Genomic DNA, 15755 nt, shown 5'->3' with positions numbered 1-15755 from the left:
TTTTCCCAGAAGATGGCAGGATGCTATAGTCATTCATGTTCCAAAACCTGGAAAGGACAAACATATCCCCTCTAGCTATCGCCACATTTCTCTCACGAGTAGTGTATGTAAGGTTTTGGAGCGTATGGTGAATTGCCGTTTAGCCTGGTGGCTGGAGTCCCGAAGTCTTTTAACACCTACCCAATGCGGTTTCCGAAAGCATCGTTCTGCAGTTGACCATCTTGTTGCTCTCTCCACTTATATCATTAACAATTGTCTCAGGAAATGCCAAACTGTAGCAATATTTTTGGTCTGGAGAGAGCATACGATGCCTGTTGGAGGACAGGCATTCTCCGCACACTGTTCTCTTGGAGCTTCCGAGGTCGGCTGCCCCTTTTTATTTGTGAATTTATGGCAGAGCGCTCATTAAAGTACGGGTGAACACTATTCTCTCCCGTACTTTCTCCCAAGAAAATGGGGTATCCCAGGGCACCGTGCTAAGTGTTGTACTGTTTGCCATCGCCATAAATCCAATTATGGATTTTCTCCTTCCCGATATCTTGGGCTCCCTTTTTGTGGACGATTTTGCGATCTACTACAGCTCTCAATGGACCAGCCTTCTTGAACATTGTCTTAAAGGATGTCTCGATTGCCTCCAATCTTGGAGCATTGAAACCGGTTTCCGCTTTTCTCCCAGTAAGACAGTTTGTGTCCATTTTTGGTGTCCTATGGAGTTTCTTCCGCCTTGCCTACATCTAGGCCCTGTCAACCTTCCCTTTGCAGACATCATTAAATTCTTGGGTCTTATGTTTGACAGAAAACTGTGCTGGTCCTCTGACGTTTCCTATCTCTCAGCTCGCTGTCTGCGATCCCTCAACACCCTCCGTGTTCTCAATGGTACCTCCTGGGGAGTGGACCAAGTGGTCCTTCTCTGTGTCTATTGCACCTTAGTGCGCTCAAAATTGGACTATGGAAGCATAATTTACTCCTGTGCTCGGCCGTCTATTCTTTGGCATCTCGACTCTGTCCACCACCATGGATTGTGTTTAGCGTCTGGAGCTCTTTACACCAGCCCTGTGGAGAGCCTTTATGCAGAGACTGCTGACCCTCTGCTGTCCAATAGGTGAGCTGTCCTTCTGAGTCGTTATGCTAGCCATCTGTCTTCCATGCTTGCTAATCCAACCCATTACCTTTTTTCGATGCCTCCTTGGATTTAGGGTGTGCAGGCCGCCCTTCCTCTCTACTACCACCGGGAGTCAGCGTCCATCAACTGCTATGTTCTTTCCTTCCACTTTCCTAAAACTTTCTTGACATCTGGGGGTACAGCACCGCCTTGGCTTCGGCCCCGGACCTGCCTGCTCCTTGACCTTTGTCAGCTTCCAAAGGACGGTACCCCTTCTTTTGTTAGTCGGACATTTGCTGCTCTATGCACACAAATGAAGGATGCCACATTTATTTACACTGATGGCTCAAAACATCATTTGGTGTTGGGAGTGCCTATATTGTTGGTGACACCCCAATTGATTTCAGCTTCCCGATCAGTGTTCGGTTTTTACTGCGGGGCTTTATGCTGTTATCCAGGCTATCAAATACATCCGTCGCCATCAGTGGCTTCAGTATATTATATGCTCAGATTTGCTCAGCTCTCTCCCCAATCTCAAAGCTCTTTACCCTGTCCACCCTCTGGTCCACCGGATTCAGGACTGCCTCCACTTGCTCGGCATCTCTGTGGCGTTCCTCTGGATCCCAGGATATGTTGGTATCCGTGGAAATGAGGCGGCCGATATAGCGGCCAAGGCCGCAGTCTCCCTTCAGCCTGCTGTTCGCATGGTTCCCTTCGCCAATCGACAGAATGCTTTGTCATTGTGTTACTCTTTTATGGCACGCACATTGGTCTACATTTCCCAATAATAAATTGCGGAACGTGAAAGCTCTTCCCTGGGCTTGAACTTCTTCCTCCCGAACTCATTGATGGGAGGAGGTAATTTTAACTACACTCCTGATAGGGCACTGTCGTTTTAGCCACTAACATCTTTTAAGTGGCGATCTTACCCCACTTTGTCCCCACTGCTCTCAACTGTGGACGGTGAGACACCTTGTACTTGAGTGCCCCTATTTTACTCCGCTACGTGCCCGTCTACAGCTGTCGCCTGGTATATCTTCCAAAACCAAGATGCTGTGACTTACCAAACAAGAAAGCGCTGGTAGTTAGACAAAATAAAAAATACACGCACACAAATTTCAAGCTTTAGCAACCCAAGGTTGCTTCGTAAGGAAAGAGGGAAGGAAAGGGAAAGATGAAAGGATGTGGGTTTTAAGGGAGAGGGTAAGGAGTCATTCCAATCCCAGGAGCAAAAAGTCACAGACCGGGCGCTAATGACTGTAGCAGTTCTGCGCCCTAAAACGTTGTTGTTGTTGTTGTGGTGGTGGTGGTGGTGGTGGTGGTGGTGGTGGTGGTGGTGGTCTTCAGTCCAGAAACTGGTTTGCTGCAGCTCTCCATGCCACTCTATCCTGTGCAAGCTTCTTCATCTCCCAGTACGTACTGCAGCCTACATCCGTCTGAGTCTGCTTAGTGTATTCATCTCTTGGTCTCCCTCTTTGATTTTTACCCTCCATGCTGCCCTCCAGTACTAAATTGGTGATCCCTTGATGCCTCAGAACATTTCCTACCAACCGATCCCTTCTTCTAGTCAAGTTGTGCCACGAACTCTTCTTCTCCCCAAGCCTATTCAATACCTCCTCATTAGTTACATGATCTACCCATCTAATCTTCAGCATTCTTCTGTAGCACCACATTTCGAAAGCTTCTATTCTCTTCCTGTCCAAACTATTTATCGTCCATGTTTCACTTCCATACATGGCTACACGCCATACAAATACTTTCAGAAACGACTTCCTGACACTTAAATCTATACTCAATGTTAACAAATTTCTCTTCTTCAGAAACACTTTTCTTGCCATTGCCAGTCTACATTTTATATTCTCTCTACTTTGACCATCATCAGTTATTTTGCTCCCCAAACAGCAAAACTCCTTTACTACTTTAAGTGTCTCATTTGCTAATGTAATTCCCTTAGCATCACCCAAGTTAACTCGACTGCACTCCATTATCCTCATTTTGCTTTTGTTGATGTTCATCTTATATCCTCCTTTCAAGACACTGTCCATTCCGTTCAGCTGCTCTTCCAGGTCCTTTGCTGTCTCTGACAGAATTAAAATGTCATCGGCGAACCTCAAAGTTTTTATTTCTTCTCCATGGATTTTATACCTACTCCGAATTTTTCTTTTGTTTCCTTTCGTGCTTGCTCAATATACAGGTTGAATAACATCGGGGAGAGGCTACAACCCTGTCTCATTCCCTTCCCAACCACTGCTTGCCTTTCGTGCCCCTTGACTCTTATAACTGCCATCTGGATTCTGTACAAATTGTAAATAGCCTTTCGCTCCCTGTATTTTACCCCTGCCACCTTTAGAATTTGAAAGGGAGTATTCCAGTCATCATTGTCAAAAGCTTTCTCTAAGTCTACAAATGCTAGAAACGTATGTTCGCCTTTCCTTAATTTATCTTCTAAGATAAGTTGTAGGGTCAGTATTGCCTCACGTGTTCCAGTGTTTCTATGGAATCCAAACTGATCTTCCCCGAGGTTGGCTTCTACCAGTTTTTCCATTCGTCTGTAAAGAACTTGCGTTAGTATTTGTCAGCCATGACTTATTAAACTGATAGTTAGGTGATTTTCACATCTGTCAACACGTGCTTTCTTTGGGATTGGAATTATTACATTCTTCTTGAACTCTGATGGTATTTCGCCTGTCTTGTACATCTTGCTCACCAGATGGTAGAGTTTTGTCAGGACTGGCTCTCCCAAAGCTGTCAGCAGTTATAATTGAATGTTGTCTACTCCCGGGGCCTTGTTTCTACTCAGGTCTTTCAGTGCTCTGTCAAACTCTTCACGCAGTATCATCTCTCCCATTTAATCTTCATCTACATCCCCTTCCATTTCGATAATATTGTCTTCAAGTACATCGCCCTTGTATAGACCCTCTATATACTCCCACTTTTCTGCTTTCCCTTCTTTGCTTAGAACTGGGTTTCCATCTCTTATCTCCAAAGGTCTCTTTAATTTTCTTGTAGGCAGTATCTATCTTACCCCTAGTGAGATAAGCCTCTACATCCTTACATTTGTCCTCTAGCCATCCCTGCTTAGCCATTTTGCACTTCCTGTCGATCTCATTTTTGAGACGTTTGTATTCCTTTTTGCCTGCTTCATTTACTGCATTTTTATATTTTCTCCTTTCGGCAATTAAATTCAATATTTCTTTTGTTACTGAAGGATTTCTACTAGGTCCCATCTCTTTAAATTCCCACCTTTTTGCAGTTCATAAGCAATAGATTGTGGTCAGTCCACATCTGCCCCTGGAAATGTCTTAAAATTTAAAACCTGGTTCCTAAATCTCTGTCTTACCATTATATAATCTGTCTGATACCTTTTAGTATCTCCAGGCTTCTTCCATGTATACAACCTTCTTTCATGATTCTTGAACCAAGTGTTAGCTATGATTAAGTTATGCGCTGTGCAAAACTCTACCAGGTGGCTTCCTCTTTCATTTCTAACCCCCAGTCCATATTCACCTACTACATTTCCTCCTCTTCCTTTTCCTACTATCGAAATTTTCGTCTCCCTGCACTATCTGAATAATTTCTTTATCTCGTCAGTCATTTCATCAATCTCTTCATCATCTGCGGAGGTAGTTGGCGTATAAACTTGTGCTACTGTGGCAGGCGTGGTCTTCATATCTATCTTGGCCACAAAATGTGTTCACTATGCTGTTGGTAGTAGCTTATCCGCACTCCTATTTTTTTTATTTAGTATTAAACCTACTCCTGCATTACCCCTATTTGATTTTGTATTTATAACCCTGTATTCACCTGACCAGAAGTCTTGTTCCTCCTGCCACCGAACTTCACTAATTCCCCCTATATCTAACTTTAACGTATCCATTTCTCTTTTTAAATTTTCTAACCTACCTGCCCGATTAAGGGATCTGACATTTCACGATCAGACCCGTAGAACGCCAATTTTCTTTCTCCTGATAATGACGTCCCCACCCGGAGATCTGAATGGGGGACTATTTTACCTCCAGAATATTTTACCCAAGAGGATGCCATCATCATTTAACCATGCAGTAAAGCTGCATGCCCTCGGGAAAAATTACGGCTGTAGTTTCCCCTTGCTTTCAGCCGTTCGCAGTACCAGCACAGCAGGGCCGTTTTGGTTAGTGTTACAAGGCCAGATCAGTCAATCATCCAGACTGTTGCCCCTGCAACTACTGAAAAGGTGCCTAAAACCATAAAAAAATTAATATTAGTGATTAATGAAAACCATCTCAGCTGTATAATTGAAAGTATATTTTTTATTTTTTAAATATTTTTTAAGACTGCTTTCATTCTTTAAACATCCTCAGGCTGCTGTTTGTCCACTAAACTGCTGGGTTGCACATTTTACGTTGTCAGACAGGCAGGAAATAATGTCGATCGTATCCTTCTTGCTTTGCGCATCAGGAGTTATTTTGATTCCAACGCAGCAGAATTCCTTAACTCTTTTCGGCCTGGCCTCCAGCATGGAATACATCATAATCTGACATTTTATGATGAACTATTCCAGGAAAGCTACAAATAGCTCAATTAGTAGTGCTTACTCCTTACTACAGGTTTGTTTCAGCTATAGCACCTTTGTCAAGTGAACCTGTAGATGTTACAGTTAGTCTACTTATGGGTTAGTTGGAATAGGTGGCCATATTGCATCAGTGAGTAATCTGTCGGCTGTCTATTTGTTACTAGATTTTTATAAGTTGTGTAATTTTCATTTTTGTAGAAATTTTTTGTGATGTGCTTTTGAAGGCTAGATTGACAATTTATTCTTGTTGATGCTTTATGTTTACAGCATTTCAGTGCTGTAGTAATGTTATCTATAATATAATTATAAGCTTTCTCAATCTAAAAATAAACATCATTAACAATTATCAGTTGTTTGGAACCTACAGGCAACATAATTGATGGAAGTCCTAGTCACCTAAAATCCTCAAAAATACGCCTACTTTAACTTGATGATCAATTGAATAATCAGTGTACCACTTGAATATGAGCTTACAGTACTCCAATATAGCTCAACAAAATAATTTCAACCCAGATATAGTGCACGAACTGTGTGGAAAACACATGAAACCTAAAAACAAAACCATACACAAGGACATAAAAATTAACAAAAGAAAACCAAACAAAACAAAAAGCAACTTATGTACAGACAATATATGCAGGACAAATATTGACTAAAATTGTCCAAATCTTAAAGAAACATAAAACTAGCATTCCAAATAATGCCAATCCAAAGACAAAAATTTGATCTGGAAAAACCAAAATTAATGATTTTTACCTACCCAGACATACACAAAATTGTGTGCAACAAATGCGCTAAATTTTGTATCGGTCAAATGGAATGAACCTTCAGCATTAAAGTACGTGCAAGAAATTATGGCAGCAATCAGTTCAGCTTTCACCTACACCTAAAAACCCAAAATCTTATTAAAAGTTCTACACAAAACAAAAAAGGACACACTATGAACATTCTGGAAGAGTTAGAAATATATATGCACAAGAAACATCTAGAAAATTTTGTTTCGATTTGGAAATCGGGGCGGATAAAAATACACAGTAAATGAAAACAAAAGTTAACTACAGATAGATTCATAACAAAATTATAATAGCAGTGAAACACAACTAACATCTCTGACTAGCAAAGGTTATTTTGTAAAGATAAAGCATCAGTGAGAATAAACTGTCAGTTTAGCTGTCTTTATATATACATATTGTCCAAGCACTTTGTTCTTAGTGTTTCCGTGTTATTGACGGAAAGTCATCAAGTAAAACGGAAGTGATTTCTGGCGTTTCCCAAGATAGCATTATAGGCCTTTGCTGTTACTTATCTAAGTAAACGATTTGAGGGACAATCTGAGCAAGCCGTCTTAGGTTGTTTGCAGATGATGCTGTCGTCTGTTGACTAATAAAATCATCAGAATATCAAAAAAAATTCCAAAAAGATTTAGAAAAGATATCTGGATGGTGCAAAAATTGGCAGTTGACCCTAAACAACGGAAAGTGTGAAGTCATCCACATGAGTGCTAAAAGGAATCCGTTAAACTTCGGTTACATGATAAATCAGTCAAATATAAAGGCCATAAATTCAATTACATACCTAGGAATTACAATTACGAACAACTTAAATTGGAAGGAACACACAAAAAATGTTGTGGGGAAGGCTAACAAGACTGTGTTTTATTGGCAGGACACTTAGAAAACGTAATCGATCTACTAATGAGACTGCCTACACTACACTTGTCCACCCTCTTTTAGAATACTGCTGACTGCTGCGTGGTGTGAGATCCTGACCAGATAAAACACATCAAAAAAGTTCAAAGAAGGGCAGCACGTTTTGTATTATCGTGAAATATGGGAGAGGGTGTCACTGAAATGAGATAGGATTTGGGCTGGACATCATTAAAAGAAAGGTGTTTATCATTGCGACAGAATCTTCTCACGAAATTCCAATCACCAACTTTCTCCTCTGAATGTGAAAATATTTTGTTGACACTCACCTACATAAGGAGAAACGATCACCATGAAAAATAAGGGAAATCAGAGCTCGTACGGAAATATATAGATGTTCGTTCTTTCTGCGCTCTATACGAGATTGGAATAATAGAGAATTGTCAAGCTGGTTCAATGAACCCTCTGCCAGGCACTTAAATGTGATTTGCATAGTATCCATGTAGATGTTATTGTTCCCAAATGCTTCTTTTAGATATTGTGTGTCACCCACCCTTCTGTATAGCTTACCCCTATTTTGTTGATGATTTTGAAGTATTTGAACAATTTTACATCTACAGGTGTAGTTGAAAATGGCGTTATGGCTGAAACAAGCTCATAAGAGTAAGCACTACTAATTAAACTATTTGCAGCTTGCCTGGAATATGTCTTTTTCAGGTTTATTCTCAATTTGTATTCTGCACTTGCTAAGACTGTTCCCATTCAACAGTTCCTGTAATTCTTCTTCACCTTCACTGATGGTACCAGTGTCATCACAAAGTGGTATCGTTGATATTCCTTCATCCTGTATTTTAATTCACCCTTGAAATATTCTTTTATTTTCGGCATTGCTTATTCGGTGTATAGAACGAACAGTAGGGGCAAAAGACTGCATCTTTCACTATTTTTAATTGGAGTACTTTGTTCTTGGTGTTTTGTCTTTGTGTTCCCTACTGCTTCTTGTATGTATTGTCACCCATTTTCACATAGCTTTCTCCAGATTTGTTGACAATTTTGAACTATTTGAACAATTTTACATTGTCGACAAGTCCCATGAGCGTGACTTCTTATGCCATAAGTCTTCAGCCGCCTTTGTTGACGATTGTTATTCAAAATTTAAGCAGTGGTTTTGTTTGAACCCAGGATGTTTTTGTTACTAGTCAAAGGTGCTACTCCTAGACCATGGGCGTACCTTTGATTCACACAAAGTAGAGAGACTCTGGCATACAGTGAAATGTGCCAGAAATAATATTTCACTTGTACAATCCTTGAATGAAATTGGAAGAGAATAAAATTCAGTTGGAACACTGTGTACCCCTAGCCGAATGATGTATAGTGATTTACAAATTACAAAAGTATATCTAAATCACCTACTGTTCTCTCTCCCTCTCCCTCTCTCTCCCCCTCTCCCTCTCCGATTTAACAGGATTTGGTTTTCATTGGACAGGTACACAAATAGAGTAGTGACGTTGTGGTACCGTCCACCAGAGCTTCTGCTTGGTGACCGGAACTATGGTCCTCCTGTTGACCTCTGGGGTGCTGGTTGCATTATGGCTGAGATGTGGACACGAAGCCCTATTATGCAAGGCAACACTGAGCAGCAACAGCTGACGCTTATCTCACAGCTGTGCGGTTCCATCACTCCTGAAGTTTGGCCTGGTGTAGAATCACTGGAGTTATACACCAGGATGGAGCTGCCTCGTGGACAGAAACGCAAGGTGAGTGCTCCAAATTGCGTGTTTCTGTGACTACTGCACATTACAAGCTGAATCCCTCACTTCTTTTCTATGATCAGTCCAGTGATGTCTGCACTGCCAACAAAATTGTCGTGAGACAATCAAATTATGTCTTTAGATATGGGAAATGAGAACACATGTTAAGATAGTTGAGAATGTAAGCATGTTTATGACAGTGCTCGGAGAGTCTTTAAAATAACAATTTGACTCTTATTGAATGGGCAGGATACAGTGATGATCAGTAAATTGACAGAATATATAAATTGGAATACTAGAATATCATCAGCTGTTTCAGAGTGCAAAATGATCAAAGTGGAACCACAAACATGCAAATAATGATTCCTAGGTAGTACAGTACAGTAACCACTTTAGTTACACATTGCACAATTAATAATTAATTGCCCTCTGCAGGCCCAAGTCCAAGCAAGTCTGGATGATATACAATAAATAGTTTTTGAATAAATTCCACAAAATTGCTAGTCACTGGTGAAGAAAAGCCTACAGGTGGAGATGAAGAATTTCAAAGTCCTGCAGGGTGTTAGTCACTGACTAATGGCAATCTGTTCGTGCAGATTCCAAGTTCAACCAGTGGTATATGTCCCTGAATGGCCAAGTCTAAACGATACTGTGGTTGTTGAAGAGTCATGTCATCCTTGGTGACTGCTCGGCGGCTTGTAATTGGTGCTTCAGTGTCGATCATCTGGAACTGGTACTGCAGCTGGAAATGCCTTCTCTGGTGAAGGGTGGTTACATAAGAACAGGCCTGCCAGATTTACACCTGCCTTATGTTAGGTACAGTAGCACTTGCTGCAAGCCCCACAGGTGGTGATTCTGGTGCCACAAATTCCAGTGGATTCCAATGTAGGCCATCTTGTAAACATATTGGCTTATATCTGTTGGCCAACATATTTATTGTCAAGCTGTCCCTCGTGTGATGTTTGTGGTGGACCTGTAGTACTGCAACCCACCAGTTGCAGCTGCATTACAGGTAGTGATAGTCACAGGTAATATCAGAATGTTGTACAGAAACCACATAATAGTATTTGTAGCAGTACCTGTATTCTTAGTAACTCTCTTCTGTTGGAACATAACAGCTTTTCATTTATGTCTGTACTCCATGAGCAAGCATACAGTGTGTGGCAGAGGGTACTTCATGTACCTCTGTTTCCAGTCCTCGTGTGTGCTATTAGTATATAAATGTGTCATGTGCCCATTGTTTTTTCAATGAAACCTACATTCAATTCCGGTGCAATTTATTATTCACTTCCAGACAAGCACTGACTCGTCTTCAGGCTTTGTGGTGGGATTTACTGTATATGTATGGGCTGCAGCTCCCTATGAGATAGGTGTAAAGTTAAAAACATAATGATTATTGATGAACTAATAAGATATTTTATAGATTAAAATATTTGTGTTAATTAAGAATTCAATAAATTATTAATGACGTTAAATATTTTCACATTTTCTGCTGCACAAGGATTTTATTAACTCGTTATTTGCCTAAACAACCAGTCTTATTATGCCAGTTTGCTATTTTCAGTTAAGATGACTTACATCTGTTTCTTGTAGGTATTTACATTTTTTTAGTGTCACTATACAGTGTTTTGGAGTGTGTGTTGATATTGACTCTGTTTCCATGCTATTGAGACTTGTTAGAATTTTAGGATTGTGTGCACTATTTTTGTTAGCCCACAGCATAATCCACTCTGTATTTTCACAATGAATATCATCCCACATCCATGGAATAAATAATAAATGGTAGGATTCTTAGGACAAACAATATTTGCACATTACGTGAAAGCATAGAACAATATGATCTTTGTATGTCACTATCTCTGAAATTCTGCAAATGTGAAATGAAAATTCATTATAAACATATGTCAGTGGAGTAAACTGTGCATCAAACTAACATAAGTGCAATCTTTTTAAGAAAATGCACTTGGTTCTAACAAGCTTAAACAGCTGGGGCCTGAACTGCCGAAGTTGGCAGTCATTTTTGCGTGACGTGTGCTTACTTATGTGGCAGTTCATACTTTGCCTTAGTGGGTAAATGTCTAAAAAAGGGTTCCTATCTCTCCTAGAAATTCTAAATAGAATAATAATTCATACAGTGGAGATTTTTCAGTGATGAATAAATGTCAGAATGATTCTTAAAATATTATTTATTTAATTAAATGTTCTTCAGTACAAAAATTCACTTGCACAATGGAAAAATTGTGCTGCACTTTGTGGGTCGCAAATTAAATGTATTTAATAATCATCTAAATATAGTTTGTTGGTAATGTCATTGTAAACAGGCAAAATAGTGATATGATAGTCAATTTTGCAATACTGTTGATCCTAAATAAATTTCGAACTGAAGAGAAAAAAGGAGAAACTTCACACCTTAGATCAATATCGTCCAAGATTTGGGGGGAAGCAAAGTGCAAAAATTCTGAAATATTAGTTCTCTTGTCCATTCATAATTTTTAAAAATCTCCACAACTGCCTCCATGTGTTTTGCCTGCTCATTTGCCCTCTCAGAAGTTGTAAGAATATGTTTCTGTTGCTTATCAGTCTCTTTCTGCTGAACTGATTCTTTATAAAAATTTTACAATTTCATCAGGATCTGTATAATGTCATAGAGTAAATTGTTCAGATTATTTAAAGAAATTCATTGACTCGTTCAATCAGCTCTGCGAGTAATGCAATCAATTAGTCGAAAATTTTCAAAAACTCGTGTGATTTCCTGGAAAGGTATTGAGGTGTTTTGTATTTGACATTTTTGTTACACCCTTGACTGAGACGTTTTGAATTTTTCATGCTGACATGAAAGTTTAGGTTTGTCAAGATCAAGGTCAGCAGCAGTTTGAACACATTTATACCAAATTTCTTCACCTTTGAAATTACAAGAAGCACTCTCAAATAATAAGTAACTGGTTCTGTTTTTCTATATTTTTCAATTAGACTTCTGTAATTCTACGTTTAGAATTTCTGCTCGATGAAGAAGTGCTGTAAGTATTATTAAATTAAAATAGTGCTTGAGCCTTAGCAAATATTTTAATGCTTAGCTCGATACCAAACTACCAGTTCTCTTGCCAACAGAATCATCATCCAAATTTGCGTCAGTTGTTTATAATATGCCCTGATAGCCTTTAGAGATTTTATTCATACTAGTCATCTGCAAAATTGAAATATGTATAAATATAAAACATCCACCATAGGTTAATAAAATTTTTTAACATTATATATGCTAGTCCCTCATAATGTTTAATAAATCTTTCATTCCAACAAATTATCTTGCTGACAGCTTTTTCAGTTCCATCCAGCACATCGAGATTAAGATTGTAATACAATGTAGAAACAATGCTAGAGACTCTTCTTTGCATATTTGTGACTGCAGACCTGAAACTTCATCACATAACATTTGATGCCCCATCCACTAGCCTTTGCATTTTCCTTCGATGGCAGACAGATGTGTTCAGTTTGGGACATGTCACAATTTTCATGTTGTCCATAATTCTTTAATGAGTGTAGTTGCTGTCAGCACTAGAATTTAATTTTGATTAACGTGGTGAAGCCATTTATAAATATCTCTTTGTAACAAGATTTGATGGTGCCACATCTTCTGCACAAGGCTTTAAGTGGCATAAAGTTGGAATTTTCATCATTGTCAGGAAAACATGTCTTACCACTGCCTTTTAATGTGCTGAATAGTTTCTATACCATGTTACGGTTTGCTGCCATTCGTTTAAATTAAAATGATGTTGATTGAATGACATTCAGAGTTTACATGTTTTTTAATACTAGATACAATTAAAATGAAAGGTATTCGTTGGGTGAGACCTTATCCCCTTTTGTCCATGGTTCCAGTTCGAAAATCCATCGCCAGCTCAAGCTTCTTTCAGTTCTATGGGCTGTCTGTTGAAAGTGACTATTAACGTTAGCTCACATACTTCAGTACAGGGTTGACAGATTCCCATTTTTGTCTTTCTTGCATTGAACTCGTGGATTATGCTGCATCCAGTTTTTAAAAACTGAAGGCAGTGATAAGTTCTCTGTAACTGAATCTAAAAACCAAAATATATATTTATGTTGTGCACACACATGTAAGTAAATACATAAAAATAGTACAAATGCTGCGGATGTTCTGTATTACTATGCCTTTTCTCATTTGTATTTCAGATACATAATATATTTCGAAAGTTCAACGTCATGTATATAGAAGAGAACAAACTGTTTATTAAAATGCCTGAAATGATTTTTGTAAACTATGGAAATTTAAATGACATGCTTTGGAGTGTAAATTTGCAACATTAGACGCTTGGAATTATAGGCGAGTTCATAATTTTGTGTGTATAAGAATAATATTTACACCATTATTTGAAATGCAAAAGAAACTTGATTTTGTAGTACATTTACGACTTTCACTGTCAACTGCCGCAAGAAAAAAGCTCATGACCATTAGGTCCAAAACACACTGTTTACTGCTTTCAAAGATGGAACAGGGGTCTCTTCCATTTTCTGCAGCCTAATTGTCCTCTTCGTTTTACTTTTGCTTGTTACCACAAATATGTCAATATTTAAAACAAATTTCCACATTGTGACTTTTTACTAGTTACAGCACTGTTCTGTGCTTTTGCCTATTATAGACACTCACTTAGTTTCTTATTATATTACTATGTATTTGGGTGTGTTTCACTTGGCTTTACAACATGAGTATTGAAAGAAAGATGCATGTTTGCTGCTATTTGTATGCTATAATCACACTGGAAAGTCAGCTAACTGGGGTTAAACAAAACACTGCCTGACAAAAAATAATTGTAATATATTTTTATAAATGAATGTGTTAGTGTACTGAGAGAACAGTGGCATAACTGCTGTCCTACTGATTGCTATCCTCCCCCCCCATGAACCATGGATCTTGCCGTTGGTGGGGAGGCTTGCGTGCCTCAGCGATACAGATAGCCGTACCGTAGGTGCAACCACAACGGAGGGGTATCTGTTGAGAGGCCAGACAAACGTGTGGTTCCTGAAGAGGCGCAGCAGCCTTTTCAGTAGTTGCAAGGGCAACAGCCTGGATGATTGACTGATCTGGCCTTGTAACAATAACCAAAACGGCCTTGCTGTGCTGGTACTGCGAACGGCTGAAAGCAAGGGGAAACTACAGCCGTAATTTTTCCCGAGGGCATGCAGCTTTACTGTATGATTACATGATGATGGCGTCCTCATGGGTAAAATATTCCGGAGGTAAAATAGTCCCCCATTCGGATCTCCGGGCAGGGACTACTCAAGAGGATGTCGTTATCAGGAGAAAGAAAACTGGCGTTCTACGGATCGGAGCGTGGAATGTCAGATCCCTAGGTTAGAAAATTTAAAAAGGGAAATGGATAGGTTGAAGTTAGATATAGTGGGAATTAGTGAAGTTCGGTGGCAGGAGGAACAAGACTTCTGGTCAGGTGACTACAGGGTTATAAACACAAAATCAAATAGGGGTAATGCAGGAGTAGGTTTAATAATGAATAGGAAAATAGGAATGCGGGTAAGCTACTACAAACAGCATAGTGAACGCATTATTGTGGCCAAGATAGATACGAAGCCCACGCCTACTACAGTAGTACAAGTTTATATGCCAACTAGCTCTGCAGATGACGAAGAAATTGAAGAAATGTATGATGAAATAAAAGAAATTATTCAGATTGCGAAGGGAGACGAAAATTTAATAGTCATGGGTGACTGGAATTCGAGTGTAGGAAAAGGGAGAGAAGGAAACATAGTAGGTGAATATGGATTGGGGGACAGAAATGAAAGAGGAAGCCGCCTGGTCAAATTTTGCACAGAGCACAACATAATCATAACTAACACTTGGTTTAAGAATCATGAAAGAAGGTTGTATACATGGAAGAACCCTGGAGATACTAAAAGGTTTCAGATAGATTATATAATGGTAAGACAGAGATTTAGGAACCAGGTTTTAAATTGTAAGACATTTCCAGGGGCAGATGTGGACTCTGACCACAATCTATTGGTTATGACCTGTAGATTAAAACTGAAGAAACTGCAAAAAGGTGGGAATTTAAGGAGATGGGACCTGGATAAACTAAAAGAACCAGAGGTTGTACAGAGATTCAGGGAGAGCATAAGGGAGCAATTGACAGGAATGGGGGAAATAAATACAGTAGAAGAAGAATGGGTAGCTTTGAGGGATGAAGTAGTGAAGGCAGCAGAGGATCAAGTAGGTAAAAAGACGAGGGCTAGTAGAAATCCTTGGGTAACAGAAGAAATATTGAAATTAATTGATGAAAGGAGAAAATATAAAAATGCAGTAAGTGAAACAGGCAAAAAGGAGTACAAACGTCTCAAAAATGAGATCGACAGGAAGTGCAAAATGGCTAAACAAGGATGGCTAGAGGACAAATGTAAGGATGTAGAGGCCTATCTCACTAGGGGTAAGATAGATACCGCCTACAGGAAAATTAAAGAGACCTTTGGAGAAAAGAGAACTACTTGCATGAATATCAAGAGCTCAGATGGCAATCCAGTTCTAAGCAAAGAAGGGAAGGCAGAAAGGTGGAAGGAGTATATAGAGGGTCTATACAAGGGCGATGTACTTGAGGACAATATTATGGAAATGGAAGAGGATGTAGATGAAGATGAAATGGGAGATACGATACTGCGTGAAGAGTTTGACAGAGCACTGA

The 15755-nt window shown here is 39.3% G+C and overlaps 1 protein-coding gene across 2 annotated transcripts in view; it reads left to right on the top strand.

Annotated features, from left to right (window-relative positions):
- Positions 1–15755, top strand: part of LOC124795508 (cyclin-dependent kinase 9) — a 49786-nt gene that overhangs the window by 9897 nt on the left and 24134 nt on the right. For both annotated transcript variants that reach the window (XM_047259571.1, XM_047259570.1), the window contains exon 6: positions 8787–9057. In XM_047259571.1, coding sequence (XP_047115527.1) covers positions 8787–9057 — 271 coding nt within the window. The remainder of the gene's footprint in view (positions 1–8786; positions 9058–15755) is intronic.

The sequence above is a fragment of the Schistocerca piceifrons genome, chromosome 4 (assembly GCF_021461385.2).
Source record: "Schistocerca piceifrons isolate TAMUIC-IGC-003096 chromosome 4, iqSchPice1.1, whole genome shotgun sequence".
NCBI lineage: Eukaryota > Metazoa > Arthropoda > Insecta > Orthoptera > Acrididae > Schistocerca > Schistocerca piceifrons.
This window is presented reverse-complemented; position numbering and strand designations above follow the sequence as displayed.